At 39.8% G+C, this 19100-nt stretch overlaps 1 protein-coding gene across 2 annotated transcripts; it reads right to left on the minus strand.

The window, feature by feature from the left end:
* Nucleotides 1-997: 997 nt before the first annotated feature.
* Nucleotides 998-19100, minus strand: TMA16 (translation machinery associated 16 homolog). Of its 2 annotated transcripts, XM_028520282.2 has the most exons (7): nt 18967-19100; nt 13264-13376; nt 8652-8689; nt 7361-7445; nt 5764-5912; nt 4393-4435; nt 998-2186 (listed from the first exon to the last, which is right to left on the minus strand). In XM_028520282.2, exons 1-7 carry the CDS (start codon nt 18967-18969, stop codon nt 2006-2008), a joined length of 612 nt encoding a protein of 203 aa, XP_028376083.1. In that variant the 5' UTR covers nt 18970-19100; the 3' UTR covers nt 998-2005. The 2 variants fall into 2 exon arrangements, with proteins under 2 accessions (XP_028376083.1, XP_035887834.1); XM_036031941.1 differs by lacking the exons at nt 13264-13376; nt 18967-19100 and adding an exon at nt 9032-9144 and having other exon boundaries at nt 1825-2186.

Consider the following 19100-nt stretch of genomic DNA (forward strand, 5'->3'; position numbering starts at 1 on the left):
TTACATTTTTCAAGGGTGGTAAAGCAGATACACAAACAAGATTATGCAACAGAAAGTGCATTTGGCCTGAAACACCTAAAATATTTACTGCCTGGCTCTTAAAAACAAAAAACGAAGTTTGCCAAGCCCTAGCTGATACAGAAGTGCCAACAAAGTGAGTTACTCTGACTCTCCCACGGCCGTGGACTGCAGAAGCTAGACTTACCGCCCTGTAGGAGTCCAGGTCAGGCAGTGAAGTCAGGGCTGCGAGAGAACATGTTCTAGTCAATGGTTAAGGGCTACGCGGGGCCTGCAAGGGCTGACATGACAAATGTGGTCCTCGATGGTGAAGTCATTCACTCAACATTCTTCTGTCCTAGTTCCAAGCATCGTGACTTGTTACACTTTCTACTTTTATAGCACAGGAAAAGCTGAGAACAAATGTTTGAGGGGAAGGATGATAATGCTCTCTTCACAAGTTATTCATCTAACAGTATGGCTTTTTAAATATCAGACCAAATAAAACATTTATTATTCTCTTTACTGTACTTCGTGACTCAGTTTTTATAGCCGTTTGAGACTAAATATGAACATGCAAAAAGGAAATTTTCCAGAGACCAGAGATTGAGACCTTCCTATGTAACCATAAAACCATACTGTCACAAGAAAGCAAAAGTAAGTCAGCATGTTACATCACTGCAAATGAAACAATTAGAACCTTAAGAAGTATAATTATAATAAATTTTATTTTTAACTTTCAAAAGTAAAAAAGCCTGAACACTTTCAATAAATTGTTTACAAAACTTAGATGATATCCAGTGAGCCTCATATAGCATTTTTTATTATTTTCTTGAAAATACCCAGAGACACTTGCATTGCCTCCTCTAGAAACAGACTAAAGATGTCTGCACACGAGTCCTGTGAAGAACAACGTTCTGCTACATCCATGATACGCCTTTTGGAATACTGAGTTGTTGTAGACGTCATTTAACCTATCTCTAAGAAAAAAATCACACAATTGAAAAAACTGATTCTTTAATCTTTAGGTCTGTTGCCACAAATAAAACCTACCACTTTTCACAATAAGAAAGCGGAAAATAATACACAGAAGAGCTACCCCTTTAACAAAAGACAGCCAATGAAGTGTGGGAGATCGACAAAAAAAGTGACAGTCCCTGCATTTTTTTACCACTTAACTCTGACTCAAATACAATAAATAAAAATAATGTACAATCCATCAGTATATGATTTCCACATCAAATTATCCCTATTTCATAAGAAAACAGGCTTCAAGTTTAAGAAGGAGATTAGTGAAACGTTAGTGCTGGGGCATTTCTGCTATCATCGCTACTCGCATGCCCACAGACCCTTTCTGAGACCAGGCTGCTGTCCGAGCCCCAAAATGGGCAATTGCGTGATCCTAGACATGAGGAAAACATTAAATCATTTTTTCTCCTTATTTACATTGCTCTTTCCAGCCCAACTACCTATTTTATCTAGGTAAAATAGATCTTAGACATCACTGTTTTATTTCACTATTTTAGCAATTTATTTTTAAATGTTTTTTAGATTTAATTTCCCCAATTTTCAGAGAATCTTATTTTTAAATCTTTTTTTAATGATTTCATTTATTGATTTTTAGAGACAGAGGAAAGGAGGAAGAAAGGGAGAGAAACATCAATGTGTGGTTGCCTCTCACACACCCCTACTAGGGGGGGACCTGGCCCGCAACCCAGCCATGTGCCCTGGCAGGGCATTGAACGGGTGACCATTTGGTTCTCAGGACGGCGCTCAATCCACTGAGCCATACCAGCTGGGACTATTTTAGCAATTTAATGTAAATTAAAAAAACAATATTAATTTTTAAATAAAAATTGTAACATTATTTTAAACTGCAAGTGGGATTCTCATCATGTAAAAGAAGCTAAATAGCAAATCCTTGTGTCTAGGCAATTATTTGCTATAATCAGTTCAAGTGTAACTTGAGGCTCTCAAGTTATTTATTTTCAACTCAAGTGAAGAACAATCAGGCCACCGCAGTCATTTCTTCATCTGAGTCACTTGGTTCATCATTTAGTTCCAAGTCCCCTAAGTCTTCGTCAACAGCTGTGCTAGTTTCCTTTTTGCGCTTTTTAGGAACGGCATCATTAACACATATTTTTCTCATTTTAATGTTTGGCAATTTCTTCAGATCAAAATCCCATTCCCTACAAAAAAGAAAGAGTATACAGGGTTGGCAGGGTGTGAGGTGGTGAAACAGGAAAAAGTCAATATTCAAAACTCTGAAAGTAGCAGAAAACTTTTTAAAAAATTATAGCAGATTCAAATATACCACAAAGAAACAATATAAATGCATTGGAGAGGATTCCCACATCAAAATTCCCAAAGCAACACAGGAACCCGTCACACAGAAGTTACAAGGGGGCTGTGCTCCACTCGCCTCCTCTCCCTGGACCTGAGCACTTCTGTCGGGCAGGCTCCGTGGCACGGAGAGTCTCACCAGTAAGAACTATACTACACCTGGCAAATCTTCAAAATGCACAGCCAGAAAGGTCTTCCTTCTAGACACAGTAGTCAATCACAGGTGAGTTTCAGTAATCAAGCAACTTGCATGGTTATAGTAGAAAACTTAGTTTTTCAACCTCAGAGTTTACTGTGACTACCCTGTGATCATTTACTTTCGGAGCAAGGTGAAGACTGCTTTGAGAACTAAACTCTAGCAAGACCTATCAATACTCTATGCTGAATTCTTCTCTCTCTTCTGGTTTTCTTCGGGAGAGGTAGAACATAGTTATTTTAGGAAAAAAGACCACACATAAATGTAGTTAATTAATTACTGTTTCAGGCAAAAAAATAAGGTATAAAAAGAATCTTAAGCTCCATGTATCTAAATTATAAATACATATTCATGAGCATAAAAGTAAACTACTTCTAAGCCCCGGCTGGCATAGCTTAGTGGATTGAGCTCGGGCTGCGAACCACAGTGTCGCAGGTTCGATTCCCAGTCAGGGCACATACCTAGGTTGCAGGCCACAGCCCCCAGCAACCACACATTGATGTTTCTCTCTCTCTCTCTCTCTCTCTTTCTCCCTCCCTTCCCTCTCTAAAAAAATAAATAAAATCTTTTTAAAAAATACTAAATTAGTAATTAAAGACCTAAATAGATATTTGGATATAAAAAAAGTAAACTACTTCTTAAATATGATTGGTGAATTTTATTAGAATCAATATTTTACAAGTATTAAATACAAAATATTTTTCTATGAATTCATAAGTATAAAATATAAAATGAGCTTAAAGGTGTCAAAGAATATGAGACTTAATTTATCTAATTTCAATGAACAAAACTTCAGATCCATCAACAAGGTCTAGTCACAATAAAAGTATTTAACAAAAATCAGTTTTTAAAAACAAGCCACCCTGGCTGGTGAGACTAGTGGACTGAGCCCCAGCTGCCCGGCCCATGAATGGAGAGGCCAGGGCACATGCCTGGGCTGTGGGCAGGCCCCCAGTTGGGGGCAAGGCAACTAATCGATCGATCGATGTGTTTCTCACATTGATGTTTCCCTCTTTCTCTCTTTCTCCCTCCCATCTACTCTCTCTAAAAGTAAATAAAATCTTAAAAAAATAACAAACAAAGCCATGTTTGAAAAAACTGAAATCCTACTCAGTGGTCTCTCTGGTCAAAAAAGAGTACCAGTAGCCCTAGCCAGTGTGGGTCAGTTGGTTGGAGCATCGTCCTGCAGACCCACAGGCTGTGGACTGATTCCTGGTGAAGGCACATTCCTAGGTTGAAGGTTTGGTCCCCTGGTGGGGCACATACGAGGCAACCAACTGATGTTTCTCTCCCTCATTGATGTTTCTCTCCTTCTCGCTCCCTTCCTTCCCCCCTCTCTCTAAAATTGATAATCATGTCCTCCTGTGAGGATTTAAAAAAATAAAATAAAAAAGAGTACTATTAGAGAGACCACTGGACCACCTGGCTCTGGATGATACAGCCCTTCTGCTGGTATCACTTTCCTTTAACCAACTTCTGCAAAGGAGGGTGCTGCAAAATAGTCTGGGATTGATGCTGCTGAGCCATCAAGCCGGTTGCTATTATTTCTTTTTAAAACATACGCACTGGGGGAGGAATAGTGAGATCAGGTTCTTTTAACTACTACAGTAAAGTATTTTAAAATATTTTGAAAAGGAAATAAAAGCCTCACGTCACTATCATTTCAGTGTATATCTGGTGTTTCCAATAAACACAAGTTAGGGAAATTCTACTCTGATAAAACAGAAAAGGTTAAAAAAAATAAAACCCCTGATTTTCTGTCAACTCTGATGTCTAGATTCAAAAGAGAAGAAATTTTATGTCTCATGTATTTTACATATTGCTGCTTCAAGGAACAATAAAAGTAACAGACTCACCTAAAAGTTTTCAGATTACCTGCATTTACAATATCTGGAATCTCTGGGAAAGAAAATGATTTATATCCATTAGGCAATGTTTTCTAAAGTACAACATTTTACAGTTTCCTCTTTTTTTATCTCAAGTGCAACAAATAATAATTGATAGCAAGGACACCCAAAGTAAAAGAACTTCAAAGCACTGTTATAATGCTATATGAAAGTCTTGCCAAGTATAAAGAGCTTAGTTTAGGAAGGTGATTTAAGCAGAGCACTATTAAGTTCCAACACAGAATCTGTCAAAGAAAACAAACCTACAGTAGTCCCCCATCTGCAATTTCACTTCCTGAAGTTTCAGTCATCCGAGATTAACCCCAGTTCGAAATTATGAAACAGAAAGTTACAGAAATGATTCGTAAGTTTTAATTTGCAAACCATTCTGAGTAGCTTGATGAAATCTCTCAGTGCCCCACTCTGTCCTGCCTGGGACAGGAACCATCCCTGTGTTCAGTGTGTCGACCTACCTGCCTGTTGGCCACTTAGTAGCTGTCTCAGTTGTCTGAACTACTGTTGTGGTATCGCACTGTTGTGTTCAAGTACGCTGTACTTCACTGAATAACGTCCCCGACACACAAGTCGTGATGCTGGCAATTTGGGCAGGCCAAACAGAAGCCATAAAGGGCTTCCTTTACAGGAAAAGGGGAGCACAGCACATCTAGCAGATAATATTGCCAGACCATCTGATTTTTTAAGACAAGCCAGAAATCTACATTTGTCATGTGAAATCACTAGATTTTAAAATGTTGACAATTAATAAGCCAATCAAATACCATTTGTAGGCAGTATGTAGGCTTGGGGTTATCACCTTTTTGCAGGCTTTGCGAGCCTTAAGTACCTTCTCCTTTAAAGTGCTTTCCTTTAGACAGTGCCGGTAAACTAGCAACACACTGGTCTTAAAGAATGGTAAGAAGTGTTGTAATGCCAAGAATGAATATTGGACTTGTATAGTTTGCCAAGAATGACTGCAAGAGGGTAGCCTGGTTCTGTAAGAATGACAAAGACGAGAAGGACGCAGCACCTTCTAAAGAAACTTAGATGTGGTTGGAGATGGGAACGTAGGGACTCTGGAACAAAGCACACAGGGATGCCCCAGAGGCGAGAGGAAAAGGTTACTCTCACAGGAGAAAGACATGATGTCACTGTCACAACTGACAGTTTGGGGGAATGTAGGGGGAAAAAGAATGAATTAAAAGCTGATCCCACATACTCACAAAAGAAAGGAAATCAAAGGAAGATAAACTAAACTAAATGAAATAATAAACCTTTGAAACAAACCACAAATCTGACACTGCTATGCACTTGGGAAAGAAAAGCAAAGCGCAGCGAACACACCGAGGCCGTATCCTTCGTACTGCTGCCGCTCGCGCTCCATCGTCTGCCTGATGACTGTCTCCCGGGAACAGTGCCGCCTCCCCTGCCTGCCTCTGATGCTGTTATGTAACTCAATCTGCTCCAGCTCACTGCTGAATCGATTTAAGTACCTGAAAAATAAGAAAGGATCTGAGTGACCAAGTCTGTGTATTTGGCTTATGTTATTTCATTTAAAGTCTAGCCCCCAGCCTTCACCTATCCTTTGTGTGTGTGTTTTTAATATATTTTATTGATTATGTTATTACAGTTGTCCCATTTCCCCCTTCACTCCCTCCACCCTGCACACCCCCTCCCACCCACATTCCCCCCGCTTTAGTTCATGTCCATGTGTCATAATTTCTTCAGCTTATACATTTCCCATACTATTATTACCCTACCCCTGTCTATTTTCTACCTACCATCTATGCTCCTTATTCTCTGTACCTTGCCCCCCTCTCCTCCCACTTCCCCGTTGCTAACCTTTGCCTGTCCTTCAAATATTTATATTCCTCTGAGTTCAAGTCCTCAGACCTCACACCTCCCTAGATAACAACCATTCTCAAAGTTTTAGCAACCCAATCACTGACTGCTATCAAAGCACCTGTTAAACTCCAGATGCGCATTCCACCACTCCCAAACACCTCCACCACTTGGGAGTCCCGCAGGGGCTTCACACGTCACAACCTCACAACCGCACTTGTCCTCACCCCACCCCTACTGCACCACCCCTACTGCACCACCACCCACCGAACCTGCTCCACCTTCTCTCTCTCTCAGGAAACAGTAAGACCATTCATCCCACTGCCCAGCTAAAGTGCCCTCCTTCACACCCCTCCTCCCTGTTGACATATCTAGGTTTTCACCAAAGATGGAGACTTTTACCTTCTTATCATCTCCAGAATCCTGCACGTCTCTTCACCACACTGCTACTGACCAAGCAGAGGCCACACCGTCTACTACCTGGAGTGTTTCATCAGCCCCTCAAGGTCTCCTGGCCCAGTTCATGTCCTGTCAGGCCATGATCCTCACTCTCACTACTGTGGCTTTTCTAAATTTTAAATACGACCATCCCAGGTGTGTGCTGTAAAAGCCTCCCATGGCTCTGAATGTCCTTTGGTCAAGTCCAAAGTCTTACAATGATAACTGAGGTCTTTCATGAGCTGGTCGTTCCTCACCAGCCCTGTCACAATTCCCTCCTTGAACCTGTTGCTTCAGGCATCTCAGCTGTCTGGCGGGTCGCTGTGCGTGGCGTTCTCACCTCGGGGCCTTTTAGATCCTCCTGGTCTCTGCCTAGAGGCTCTTCAAACAACTTAGCTTAATCTGCTGACTCTACCCTTTGGGGTCACTGTAGATGGTGTTTCCCCGGGAAGCCTCCACTGGTCCAAGGGATAGCTACCACTGTGAAGCACAGAAAGACCACAACCCGCTGAAGTGAAGAGGCTGGGGCATAAATCCCAAGTCTTTCTGACGACAAAGCCCATTTGCTCTTCTGTAAACCAAGATGAGCACTGCCTCTTGCAGAACCAAATTGAAAAATTCCTTTCTCCGACCCTTTGCTTGTAACATGCGCAGTGTTTACCTTTCAATTAATCCACAAGCATCTTTCTTTGAATATCCTCCTTTTTTGGGATCAAGATGATTTTGAAACCACTGCAGTTTTTCACCTGTAACAATCAGTACCAAGATAAACATCACAGTTATCATTTAAGCAAAGAGGTATTCATTATAATTTTCAACATCAACGTGTTCATAACAGTATCAAAATTTATTTCAGTGCTAAATATAAGCCTTGTGTGGGCTCAAAGCTAATTAAACCAGTCTTTAAGAAATTAAATTGTCACATTTTAATTCTGCGAAGAGATAGTCGTGAACAGAATGCTTTTTTGTATATCTTTCTTACCCAATAAACAAACGCACAATAAAATTTTTAAAAAGACTACTTTAACAGAACATGAAGTTTTAAGTATTTAAAAAGCAAAGGATAGAACCTATCTAAAACAATAAAATGAAAACAACAGATTAATGATGGAAATGGTATTTGCTGTACATTTAATGAGCAGCAAGCACTAAGTCAAGAGCTCCATAATCCTATGGTTTTAGTACTATTATTATTCCCACTTACACATGAGAAAGGTTAAATAAACCGTTCAGGGCCTCCCAGTCAGTAAATATATTAAACATATAAGATGCTCATTCTTATGGGTAAATCAGACCATCAGGGTCACTGACAGTGAGATTTCTCAAAATTAGGGATGAAGAAATGGCCCTACCCCAGATACTGATAACCCACTTAGAAATACTATTCCATTACTTGATGATGTATTAGATAAAGGTGCAAATACCTTTAATTTTGGAAATAAAGTCTAATATTCACCATTTTGAAGTTTCAGGCTTATCAGTAAAAATTTCTAACAATGAGTTTACCCTCCCTGCCCCTCTCCCAGAGACTGTGACACCGAGATACAGAATGAGCATTTTGGAAACATTACATATGAACTCCTACTCCCAAAATACTCAGGCCGTAATTCTGATGGTTAGGGAGTTAATATTAAACTTCAGCTATAAAAAGACACTTAGATCTACAGATAGACTGGCAGGCAGGCAGGCAGGCAGGCAGAAACAGGTATGGAGACAGGTAGTTAGGCAGGTGATCACAAACCAAACAATTCCTGAAAAACTGAGCCAGATATTGACAACACTATTCTAAGGGTTTAATGATTGATTTTATTTTGTTTTATTTTAGTCAGGTCTCGTAAAGAAAATTCACTTAGACAGAGATATTATTTCACTAGGAAAGTCAGAAGAAAAATAAGTATAGGGCAGAATTTCACTATCCTCTAGCCAAATGTGAAATAAGTAAATCCACTTACCAATAAGATTGAGACGCAATGCTTTTTCATTCTTCAACCTTGGAAGAAAAGGTGCATGTGTTAGACAATTTCCAAAGCACGTTTTTAAAATCTGTCAAAAAGACAAAAAGAGAAACTGCCTAAAAAAACCTTAATTCAAAGATCATTCTTTCATAAATATGAAATTAATTTAACTGACATAGAAACACTGAACATTATTATGCTTCTTTTTTAAATCACTGGAACAAACTGTTATTAGAAAACTTTTCTTAGCTCAATGACTCAAGGACACCTATAGTACAATCAGTTTTAAAAACACAAATGGGAGCCTGACTGGATTATGAATGTTCAGGTGGGTTTTGTAACATGCAGAATACTTGGCACAAAAGAGTAATAAATACCTTCCAGAAGACTGAGTGCTGCCACCAAGACCGAAATACATTCCTGTTGTCTTTTAAACTTCAACAAGAACAAAACAGAATATTCACTCTTCATAAATTTGAAAAGGATCATAACAGCCCTGGCTGGTGCGGCTCAGTGGTTGAGTGCCAACCTGCAAACCAAAGGGTTGCTGGTTCAGATTCCCAGTCTGGGCCCATGCCTGGGTTGCAGGCCCCCAGTTGGGGGGCGCATGAGAGGCAACCACATATTGATGTTTCTCTCCCTCTCTTTGTCCCTCTCTATAAAAATAAATAAATAAAATCTTAAAAAAAGAATTATAACAAAGAAAAATAACTCATCTATTCTCAGAAAAGTCTAGAAAATACATGCCTCCTGTTGCTGATATTCTGAATACTAATTCATTCAGAAAAGACCTTTGGGTAGCTAGTGTTTGCCACACTGTCTGCCACTCACTAGGGTTATACTGTCCCTGCCCCTCAAAAAACAGACCAGATTTACTCTCCTACTTTAAACCATTAGAAAATGAGAATAAAATGAAGCCTCTTTTATAAAAATTTCTTTAGCCACAGAATAAAAGAAAATATTCCAATATAAATAACTAAAAGGATTTGTATCCAAAATATACAAACAGTTCTTCCTGCCTAATGAGAGACAAAAAACCCAATACATAAAAGTAGAAAAAATTTTAACAGATTTTTTCCATCAAATCAAAGGCACACATATGACCAATAAACACACAAAAAGATACTTAACATTGTTAGCCATCAAGAGTACTAAGTGTGCAAATTAAAACCATAGTGAAATACTACTATACTGGCTAAATTAAAAAAAAAAAAAAAAAAAAAAGATGCCCTGGCTGGTGTGACTCTGGAGTGCCAGTCTGTGAACTGGAAGGTTGTAGGTTCAATTCCTGGTCAGGGCACAAGCCTGGGTTGTGGGCCAGGTCTCCAGTTGGGGGGTTGTGAGAGGCAACTGATCAATCTCACACATATTTCTCTCCCTCTTTCTCCTTCTGTAAACCTCTAGAAATAAATAAATAAAAATCTTTAAAAAAAATGGACAATGTTATCATCATAAGTCAGTCAGAGTGCAGGGGAGTATCCCCCATCGGCCAAGTGAAAGGCGGGGGGGGGGGGGGGCGGGGGTGATGGGTCTTCCACCGAGCATGTGAAAAGCTAGCAAGATCACTGTGTAGAACAAAGGCCCCTCCCCTTTGGTACCAGATTGAGGGTGGGACTGGGGAAGGCAGGCACATATGCCATAGAAGTCAAAATGGAGCAGGGGTAGGTGCTGGACCAAAGAGGCCTGTCAGTCTAATGTGGGGAAAGAAGGGGTTGGTTGGGAGGTGAACCCACCCAAATTGTGCAAAAGTTTGGGAAGGAGACTGGTCATTTTGAGAAAGCACCTACTCCATCCCAAGCCCAAGCTAATGTAGTCCCAGGGGGACAAAGAGCTCTTGCTTATGACCTGCACTCGCACAGTGCACTTGCCTGTCCTCTCTACGGCCACGTGGTCCATGGCTTTGAGGAGGGAGCCTCTCGCTCTCTCTTGCCCACCTGGTGATGCACTCTCTCTCAGGAGCACACGAGCTAGTGGTCCTAGCAGCTGCAAGGCCCATGGTCACATGGCTTCCACATGCAGGTTCCAGGAGGGAACTCGACATGCACAGCAGCCGGGGACAAACAAAGCTACCTGCATGGGGCTGTGGCCACTTGGCAGTCACCTGCTGCTCCAAATGGAGCAGGACCTTTGGACACTAGCTTTATCTTGGTCTTGTGAGGGAGATGGGCTTGGTGATAGAAGTCAACCATTCTCCCAGATCCCACAGCACCTGAATAAAACTTCTTTCCTTTTGCACCAGCATCTGCCCCACAAGTTTGACTTTTGCACTGACAGGGAGCTGAACCTCCACTTTTGTTTGGTTGACAAACACAATAATACAATGTGTCTGAGAGGAAATGGAGCAAATGTAACACATACACTGGCGGTTAAAATCTAAAATGGTACGATCACTTTGGACAAGGCAATTTCTTACATACTTAAGCATTACATCTATCATGTGACAAACAATTCTTATAAGCTTAATTTCTTACATTCTTAAACATAGATCTACCATATGACCCAGAGATTCCAGTTCTAGGAACTAAAATAAAAATGAAAATATATGTCCACACAAATATTGTACATGAATGCTAATGACACCTTTATTTATAATAGTAGGGGCTGGCAAATTTTTTTCTCAAATGCCCAGGTGGTAAGATGGCAGGCGTTGTAGGCGATGTGGCCAGTCTCCATGGCAACAACTCATCTCTGCCAGTGTAGCCTGAAAGCAGCCACAGATAATACAAAAGGAATGGGCATAACTACCTCCCCACAAAACTTTTTTTTAAATAAAAATGAGGTCTGGGCCCTTAGTTTGCAGACCTCAATAACAGCCCAAAACTCAAAACCATCGAAATGACCATCAACTTATGAATAAACAAAATACATATTCATACAATGGAACACTATTTGGTAATAAAAGAAAAAAACAACTAATGTGTGAAACAACATGGATAAATTTCACAAGCATTATTCTAAGTGGAAAAAGCTGACACAAAATACTACATATGGTATGATTTCATTTATATGAAACATTAGGAAAGACAAATCTCATCTATCAAAATGAAGAGCTGGGGGTGAAGGAGATGGGTTGTCTGGGAAGAAGCACAGGGAATGTTTTAGGAGGAAGAAAGTGCATTATATAGTAATCATGGGGGTTACACCAGGGTACTGTCAAAACCCCGAATCTATACATTTAAAACATATCTATTTTATTGTATGTTATTTAACCTCAAAGTTAATTTTTTTAAAAGATTTTATTTATTTTTAGAGAGGGAAGGGAGGAAGAAAGAGAGAGAAACATCAATGTGCAGTTGCTGGGGGCGATGGCCTGCAACCCAGGAATGTGCCCTGACTGGGAATCGAACCTGCGACACTTTGGTTCGCAGCCCGCGCTCAATCCACTGAGCTATGCCAGCCAGGGCTTAATTTTTTTTTTTAAAAAAGAATACTTCATAACAAGGTAGAGAATGGCTTTGAGAATTCATTCTTTTCCATAAAGCCTGGAGGGAAGACTCCAGTTAGAAGTCAAGTTGAATGAATTCAATGAGGGCCTAAACTAGAAAGGTATGAGCTGGGATAAAGAAAAGTAAAGAAATATGAGATTAATTCTCAAAAGTAGTTGTTTCCTGGATTCTTACCCCCTTCCTTAATTTTTCATACTAAGTCATTTTCATTCGGTACTGAGAACTCCTTACCACATACCCTGTAGGACAAGATATGACAGCACATAGCAACAAAATGCTGAGATCCTAAAATAGCTCTAAATTCACGATATAGCCATTTGCTGTATGATGCTAAGAGATCCTAAAATAGCTCTAAATTCATGATATAGCCATTTGCTGCATGATGCTAAGAGATCCTAAAATAAAGCTAAAACATGATATAGCCATTTGCTGCCTATAAATTGAATTTTGCTTGAAATGTGCTAGTCTTCAAACCATACTAGTTTCTTTGAATGTGAACAGAAGCAGTATCTCATATAGTTCTAAATCAGAGCACTCAAATGCTGAACATGAAGAACATGTTTGAACGCTTACTCTGTTGCCAGCCGCTCCTGCAGCATCTTTCAGTGATCAGAGGCCATCAGTAAGAGGCCATCCGATCAACCCAGCAGGTCTGGCTCTGTAGGCTCCACCACGGGTCAAAGGCATTGCTCCCTAACAGCCATCCTCTCAGACTCTGGCCCCCTCTTTCTCCCTAAAAGGAAACCTTAGGAAGTGGTACAAAGAAGCCTGGGTTCTGTGGAGAAGTCGAGAGGCCAGACACTCCAAGCTGCCTGGCTACCTGTGTTCCTTAGAAAACCAAGTGTCTTTGGGAGGCAGACAGTAACAGAAGGTGGCAGTCTCCACAGTGGCCCCCACTGATCCTTGCCTCTTCATATTCAAGTCCTCCCTCTCCATCTCATAATCCTTCTTAGTTTTTCTTCTCTGCACTCATCACAGCCTGTTTAAATTGATGTGTCTGTTTTAGGTAAGCTCTGTAAGAGCTGAATTCTGGTTTACTGTTTTACCTTCAGTGCACAGAATACTCTTAATGTATTTATTAAAGAAAGGGATACTGTTGAAGGAGAAATGTGTAAAATTGGCTTTTCACCAACACATAATAGAAATAATAAAAAGACACTTACTTTTCCTTTTTTTCTTGTTTGTGGGCCTCCCTCGTAATTTGAGCTGCTTTTCTACTATACGGATGGACGACTTTTTTTTCCTGTCCTCCACTTTTTCCCTTTAGTGCTTTGGGCTAAAATGTAGGAAAACATATGACATATGTAAGTCAGATATTTGTCATTTCTGTCAACAATTTTTCTTCAGAAACAAATGTTAGAAACAGTAGCATAACAGAAATACTTGGAGCCAGAAACACTACACCAGGAATCAGGAGATAAGCCAGACCAGGTAAATAATTCAATCCGTCTTTGTTTCCATGGTCATAAAAGAAATGACATATTCAGAAATATTCTCCATGAGGTAAAAAAATATAAAGAAAGGAACATAAAGGGTTGAGAAAGCAGTTCTTCAATGGCTCCATCTTCAGAGTAGGTACAGAGAACGCAAATAGTAAGGGGGCTGGCAATTGGAAGTTTACATCACAGTTAAGAAAGTTAAGGGGGGCAGGAAGAACAGAGGATGTACTGGGAGCTGGATCGGGGAAGCTGTGCATGGGACAGAGAGGGCAGTGCATCCAACAGAATCAAAGCTGGGCTCATAGGAAAACAGGAAAGAGGAAATAATAGAGGCCTTCTCAAAATTAGCACACCCAAAAGGAAACAAATGATTTTCCCATTCAAGCCTTATGCCAGTTAACTAAGTCGTCATTTGTCCAGTTCTCTAACCTACACATTTCAGTATATGTCTTTAATCCTACATACTCTATATCTTATCACACCTATTATTATTATTTAGGAATTGGGTCTGGCTTCCTATAATAAAAAACCCAAATTTTAATAGCTTAACCAAGACAAAATTAAGTTCTCCCATGGAAAAAGTAGGAGCTGGAGGCTCCGCTCCATAAAGCCCTCAGAAACCCAGGCTCCTTCCACCCCGCCATCTACTATCTTTAGGCTAATAACCTCCTGTATATACAGATAAGCCAAGATGGCTTGACGCCAAGTCTAAACTCCAGCCAGTGAGAAGTAGAAAAGGAAATCAAAAGGCATACATCCGCCTTTCCTTTAGGAGCAAGATCTGGGAAGTTGCAGAATCTTCTGCTGACCAAAATTTAATCAGAGTTGTATGAGGGAGAAATGTAAATTTCTTTACATTTCTCAGAAAAAAATAAATAAATTACTATAGAAGAAAAAGAGTCTATAAGGGGACAGCTAGCAGTTTCTAACATACCTAATACTCAAAAAGGTCAAGAATTCTAGAATCTTTTCTTCAAAATATTATCATTGCCTTGATTCAGCCTCATGACCTTTCATGACCAGGGTGGCCTGCAGGTGCTCCCTGCTGGTCCTTTCTTCAGAGGTCACAGAGCTCGTGTTTTCCACGACACTCACTCTACTAGCCCGTAGCTAGGTCCAAGTCCTTAGTGTGGAAAACAACGTACCCTCAACCTACCTCTCCTGTACTACCTCTTCCTTCAAAATCTCCATCTGTCTGTTCTTACCGAACTGCTCACCAGTTCCAGAATACACCTTGCTGTCTTTTAACTTCTTGAGACTATACTATTTACCTCTGCCCACAAAATCCTTTTTTTGCTTATCTTTAATAAGACACAGCTCCAAGTCAATTCCTTTGTAAAATTAAAAGGACCACCAAATCCTTACACACATATCCATTCCTTCAACAGATATATATTCCACAAAGATTTTCTGCTCCCTTACTGATAAAAACCTGGCCAGAGAAGATAGCTCCAAGTCTGAAACTCAGATGCCACTGTAAGTTGGTTACAGGAATAAGGGAATTCAGAGTGAAACCATCATAAAACAGTACATGCATTCATTTGTGTGTCTCTCTGCTCATGTGGAGTCGAGGGGCAGGGAAGAGGAAGGTGTGACAAGAATTTTTTGTGCATGGTTTACCTAGCAAACACAAATCAAGTAAAACCTTTCAGAACTCATGGGCGGCTGCCTCGAAGATGGCCCCCGATGAACCCCACCTCCTGATATTCATGCCCATATCTAATCCCGCCCCCGCCCAGTGAAGACCTAGTGACTCGCTTTTATTAAACAGCATTTGGCAAAAAAAAAAAAATGAGATTTCAACCCCAAGCTTAGGTTTTGAAAGGACAGTGGCTTCTCTCTTGGCTACTGTCTCTTGACTCGCTCTGACGGAAAGAAACCAGCTGTCATGTAGTGAACTGCCCTATAGAGCGGTCTATGTGACAGCCACCTCGGGGCTCCAAGCAAATGGCCAGTGAAGAAGTGGGCCCTCAGTCCCAAAGCCCATGAGACGCTGAATGTACCAAGAATCATGTGAGTGAGCTGCGAAGTGGATCTTCCCCAGCTGTGCCTTGGGGTTAAATCACAGCCTCAGATTATACTTTCATTGCAACCTTGTAAAAAACGTGGAGGCCAAAACCTAGTAAACCATGCCTCAACCTTAACCCACAGAAACTGTGCAATAATAAATTCTATTGTTTTAAGCCACTAAATGTTGGGATAGTCTTGTTACACAAAAAGAGACAGACTAATGCAACACCAAAAAACAAAACAAACTAAAGCCAAGTGTGCTCTTTGAAAAGATAGCTTTGTTTCACATCCTAACAAATAAAACAAGTCACAAAAACCTAAAAAAAAAATGCTCTCTGAAGTCGCTAAAACTTAACTGAAGTTAGAGATATATAACACTCTGTTCAGGTGTATAAAAAAATTCCTTTAAAGATTTAAAACTTTCTTTAAACAAGAAGTACTTTGATACCCATAGACTATGAAATATCCTCATAGTTTTAGAAGAACTCAAAGAACCTCTGAGACTTAGTACAAAGAAGATACAAAGAAATTGAACTTGTATTCTGACCCAACTGTAGTTTATAATTCCTTATAATAACTTATTCATAAAAAGGTTGCCTCAAGGCAGAATATATATATATATATAGCACAGAAATATGTACAATAAAACACTAAATTTCAGAACATTTTCCTATTTTTCAGAATATCACAATAAAAAACTCCAACAAAATGCTTCAACAAGGGAAACTGAAGTAAACCCTATCAATAAAATGTTAATCTATTAAGCAGTCTATTCAAACTAAATTATCTTAACTAAAAAGCAATTAATCTCTATTATTCAGGGGTTCTCCAAATTTATTTTGTACAGTATCTGATGATTCATGAATAGTATGGAACATAAAGTGGGGATGAATTTAAGGTATATTTTCTATGGAAGACTAACATTTTATGCTTTAAAAAGTACGAAATTTAACTTTCAAAGATACAGCAAAAATATTTCTTTTCATAGGTATAACTAATAGACTGTTTTTGAATAGCTATAACTACTTTGAAAAATTTCTGGCACCACAGAAATATTCTAGTCAGAAAACCTGTTTTGAAAGTCTCTCTCTCTTATAATCGTCAGTGATTATTTCAGAAAATTTATTCTAAACTATTCTTTGGATTCAGAATTGCGAGTTACAAAAGAAATGACTCAAAGAGTCATTATCATTTACTCAAAGATATATAGCAACAGGTATTTCAGGGGTGATATGCTTCAAATATTCCTCTTAAAATGAAAAAATAAAGAAACAGGGTGTAAAATGTTGCTTGTAAGGGTAAGGGGGGGATAGATGAAAAAGGGAAAATGGATGAACCAGAAGTCAATGGATACAAACTTCTCGTGGTAAGATGAGTGAGTTCTGGAGATCTAGGGTACAGCATGGTGACTACAGTTAAAAATATTGTATTCTAGACTTCAAAGTTACAAAAAGAGTAGACCTTAGTTTTTACAACGAGGGTAAAAGGTAACTGTGAAGGAGATTGTTAACAAAGCTGATTGTGGCAGTAATTTCACAATACATTTCTATATGTATGACACATCATCACATTGTATAACTTAAACTGACACAATGTTTCACATTGACACAATGTCAATTATATCTCAATACAGCTAGGGAAAAAAAAAACAAGTATAAGCTCACATTTATAGGTGTGAACCCAAAAGCACACAATTCTTGTCATTAAAGAATGTGTAGGAAGTCAATTGTAATTAATGCCCACAGTAATCAATGGAGGACGATAGCGTACTTTTTAATGGTTTATAATCTAGCCAGGTAAATAAGCACATTTAAACTCTATAATAATGAGCTTATATAAAAAGGAGTATGCCTGTGAATGCCTAGTAGCCTAGTACACACCAAACTTAAAAGCACTAAAACCTTTTTTAAATGCAGAATTAAAAGTATTGGGTGGGATGAATTAGTTTGAAACGATTCTTCAAGTCAGTTCAATTTTGATATAAGGAAAAGATATGAATTTGTGAAGCTCTAGGAAAGATTCACAATAAACAAAAAATAAATGAAGAAACAAAAATAGACAATTACAAGCTGTAATGTCACTATTGATGACATTCACTAAAGTTAATCAACACAACTAACATTTACTAAATAATGGGCATAGGGATAATTGGTTTGCATTTAATTTTCACGGTAATCCTCTAGGCATTATGGTTACCCCGAGGGAATAGGCAGGACAACAAAGAGGGATTAAGTAATTTCACCAAGATCACAATGTAGTAAAGATACAGGTGCCAGGCCCAGTCCTCTGGTATGCCATAGCCCACATTCTGAACTGTACTAAATAAGTTTAGAGTAACTAATGTAAGAGTCTAGACCGAAAGCCTCCAGTTCCAAGGTGGGTTCAAATTCAAGAGAGGACATAGCAGAGACAGGGAAAATATACCAGTAAAATGAAAGGGCAGAAAATGTGCCAATGATAAAAGATTTATATGCCACTCTTTTGACTCTTACAAGACACGAAAGACAAAAACAGCCACACAAGTAGGAAAAAAAGGACCAGAGAAAGAGGAAAAAACACAGTGCAGCCAGACTATCCTACTTTTTATAATGATTTTTTATTAAAAACTAGTTGAAAAAGGGATATTTATAAAACATGTTCCTATTCAAAAATTGTTCTCAAAAACACAATAGGTGAAAAGTAAGAAACAACAAATAGTTTTGCAACGCAAACTTAAGGAGCAACCATAAAGAAAAGCAAGGTAATTATAAATACATTATTCGGACCCTGTTTACCTCTGAGGGGTTCCTGATGGTTATAGTGTCAAGATGGGGAACACAGAGGCTTTGAAAAGCTATGTTGATTGATTTCCTACTGGATAATGGATAAACAAGCGTTCCTTATACCGCTAATCTTTATACTTAAGTGTATTATATAAGCACTCACGTCTCAGTTTTTAATAAAAACAACAAAAGCTTCAGTGCCTTAGCAGCAAAAGGAGGCGTGAAGGCAAGACTACGGGCGAGAGAGCGGTGAAAGGACGCCAAGAAAGCGGCGACAGAGCCCACGCAGTCTAAGCGGGAAGAGAGGGGGCACAGGAGTAAGCAAGCAACGTGTTTACGAATTTTGCCGACTAGCGAGAAAATGTATCTGTGCGGATTTCCCCCCGAGGGAGAAATGACCGGGAAGTTAAGCACGAGGCGAGAAATAGCAAGGCGCCCGGCGAACAACGAGAACTCAAAAAAGTTATGGTCCGGAAGCCAGCCGGGGACCCTCCTCCCGGTTGTCCTGCCCCGCACCCCCAACGCCTGCGTACCACACCCCATGTAATCACTTCGCGTCCTCCTTTCTCCCGGCTTCCCAAAACCGCGCCCTTTCTCCCCCATCGGGAGCCTTCTCGGGAACCAAACAGGTTCTAAGGAGGAGAAGGAGGCCCACCATAGTGACGTCCTCGCGGCCTCGGGAGGCTTCTGCACTCCACACCTGGGAAACTTCACCTACAGCAGAACCTGCAGCTAACAGTAGGCCTCCAGGAGAAACACGTGGGGCCGCAGAAAGCTGGGCGGACCCGA

This window comes from Phyllostomus discolor, chromosome 8, assembly GCF_004126475.2.
Source record: "Phyllostomus discolor isolate MPI-MPIP mPhyDis1 chromosome 8, mPhyDis1.pri.v3, whole genome shotgun sequence".
Taxonomy (NCBI): Eukaryota; Metazoa; Chordata; class Mammalia; order Chiroptera; family Phyllostomidae; genus Phyllostomus; species Phyllostomus discolor.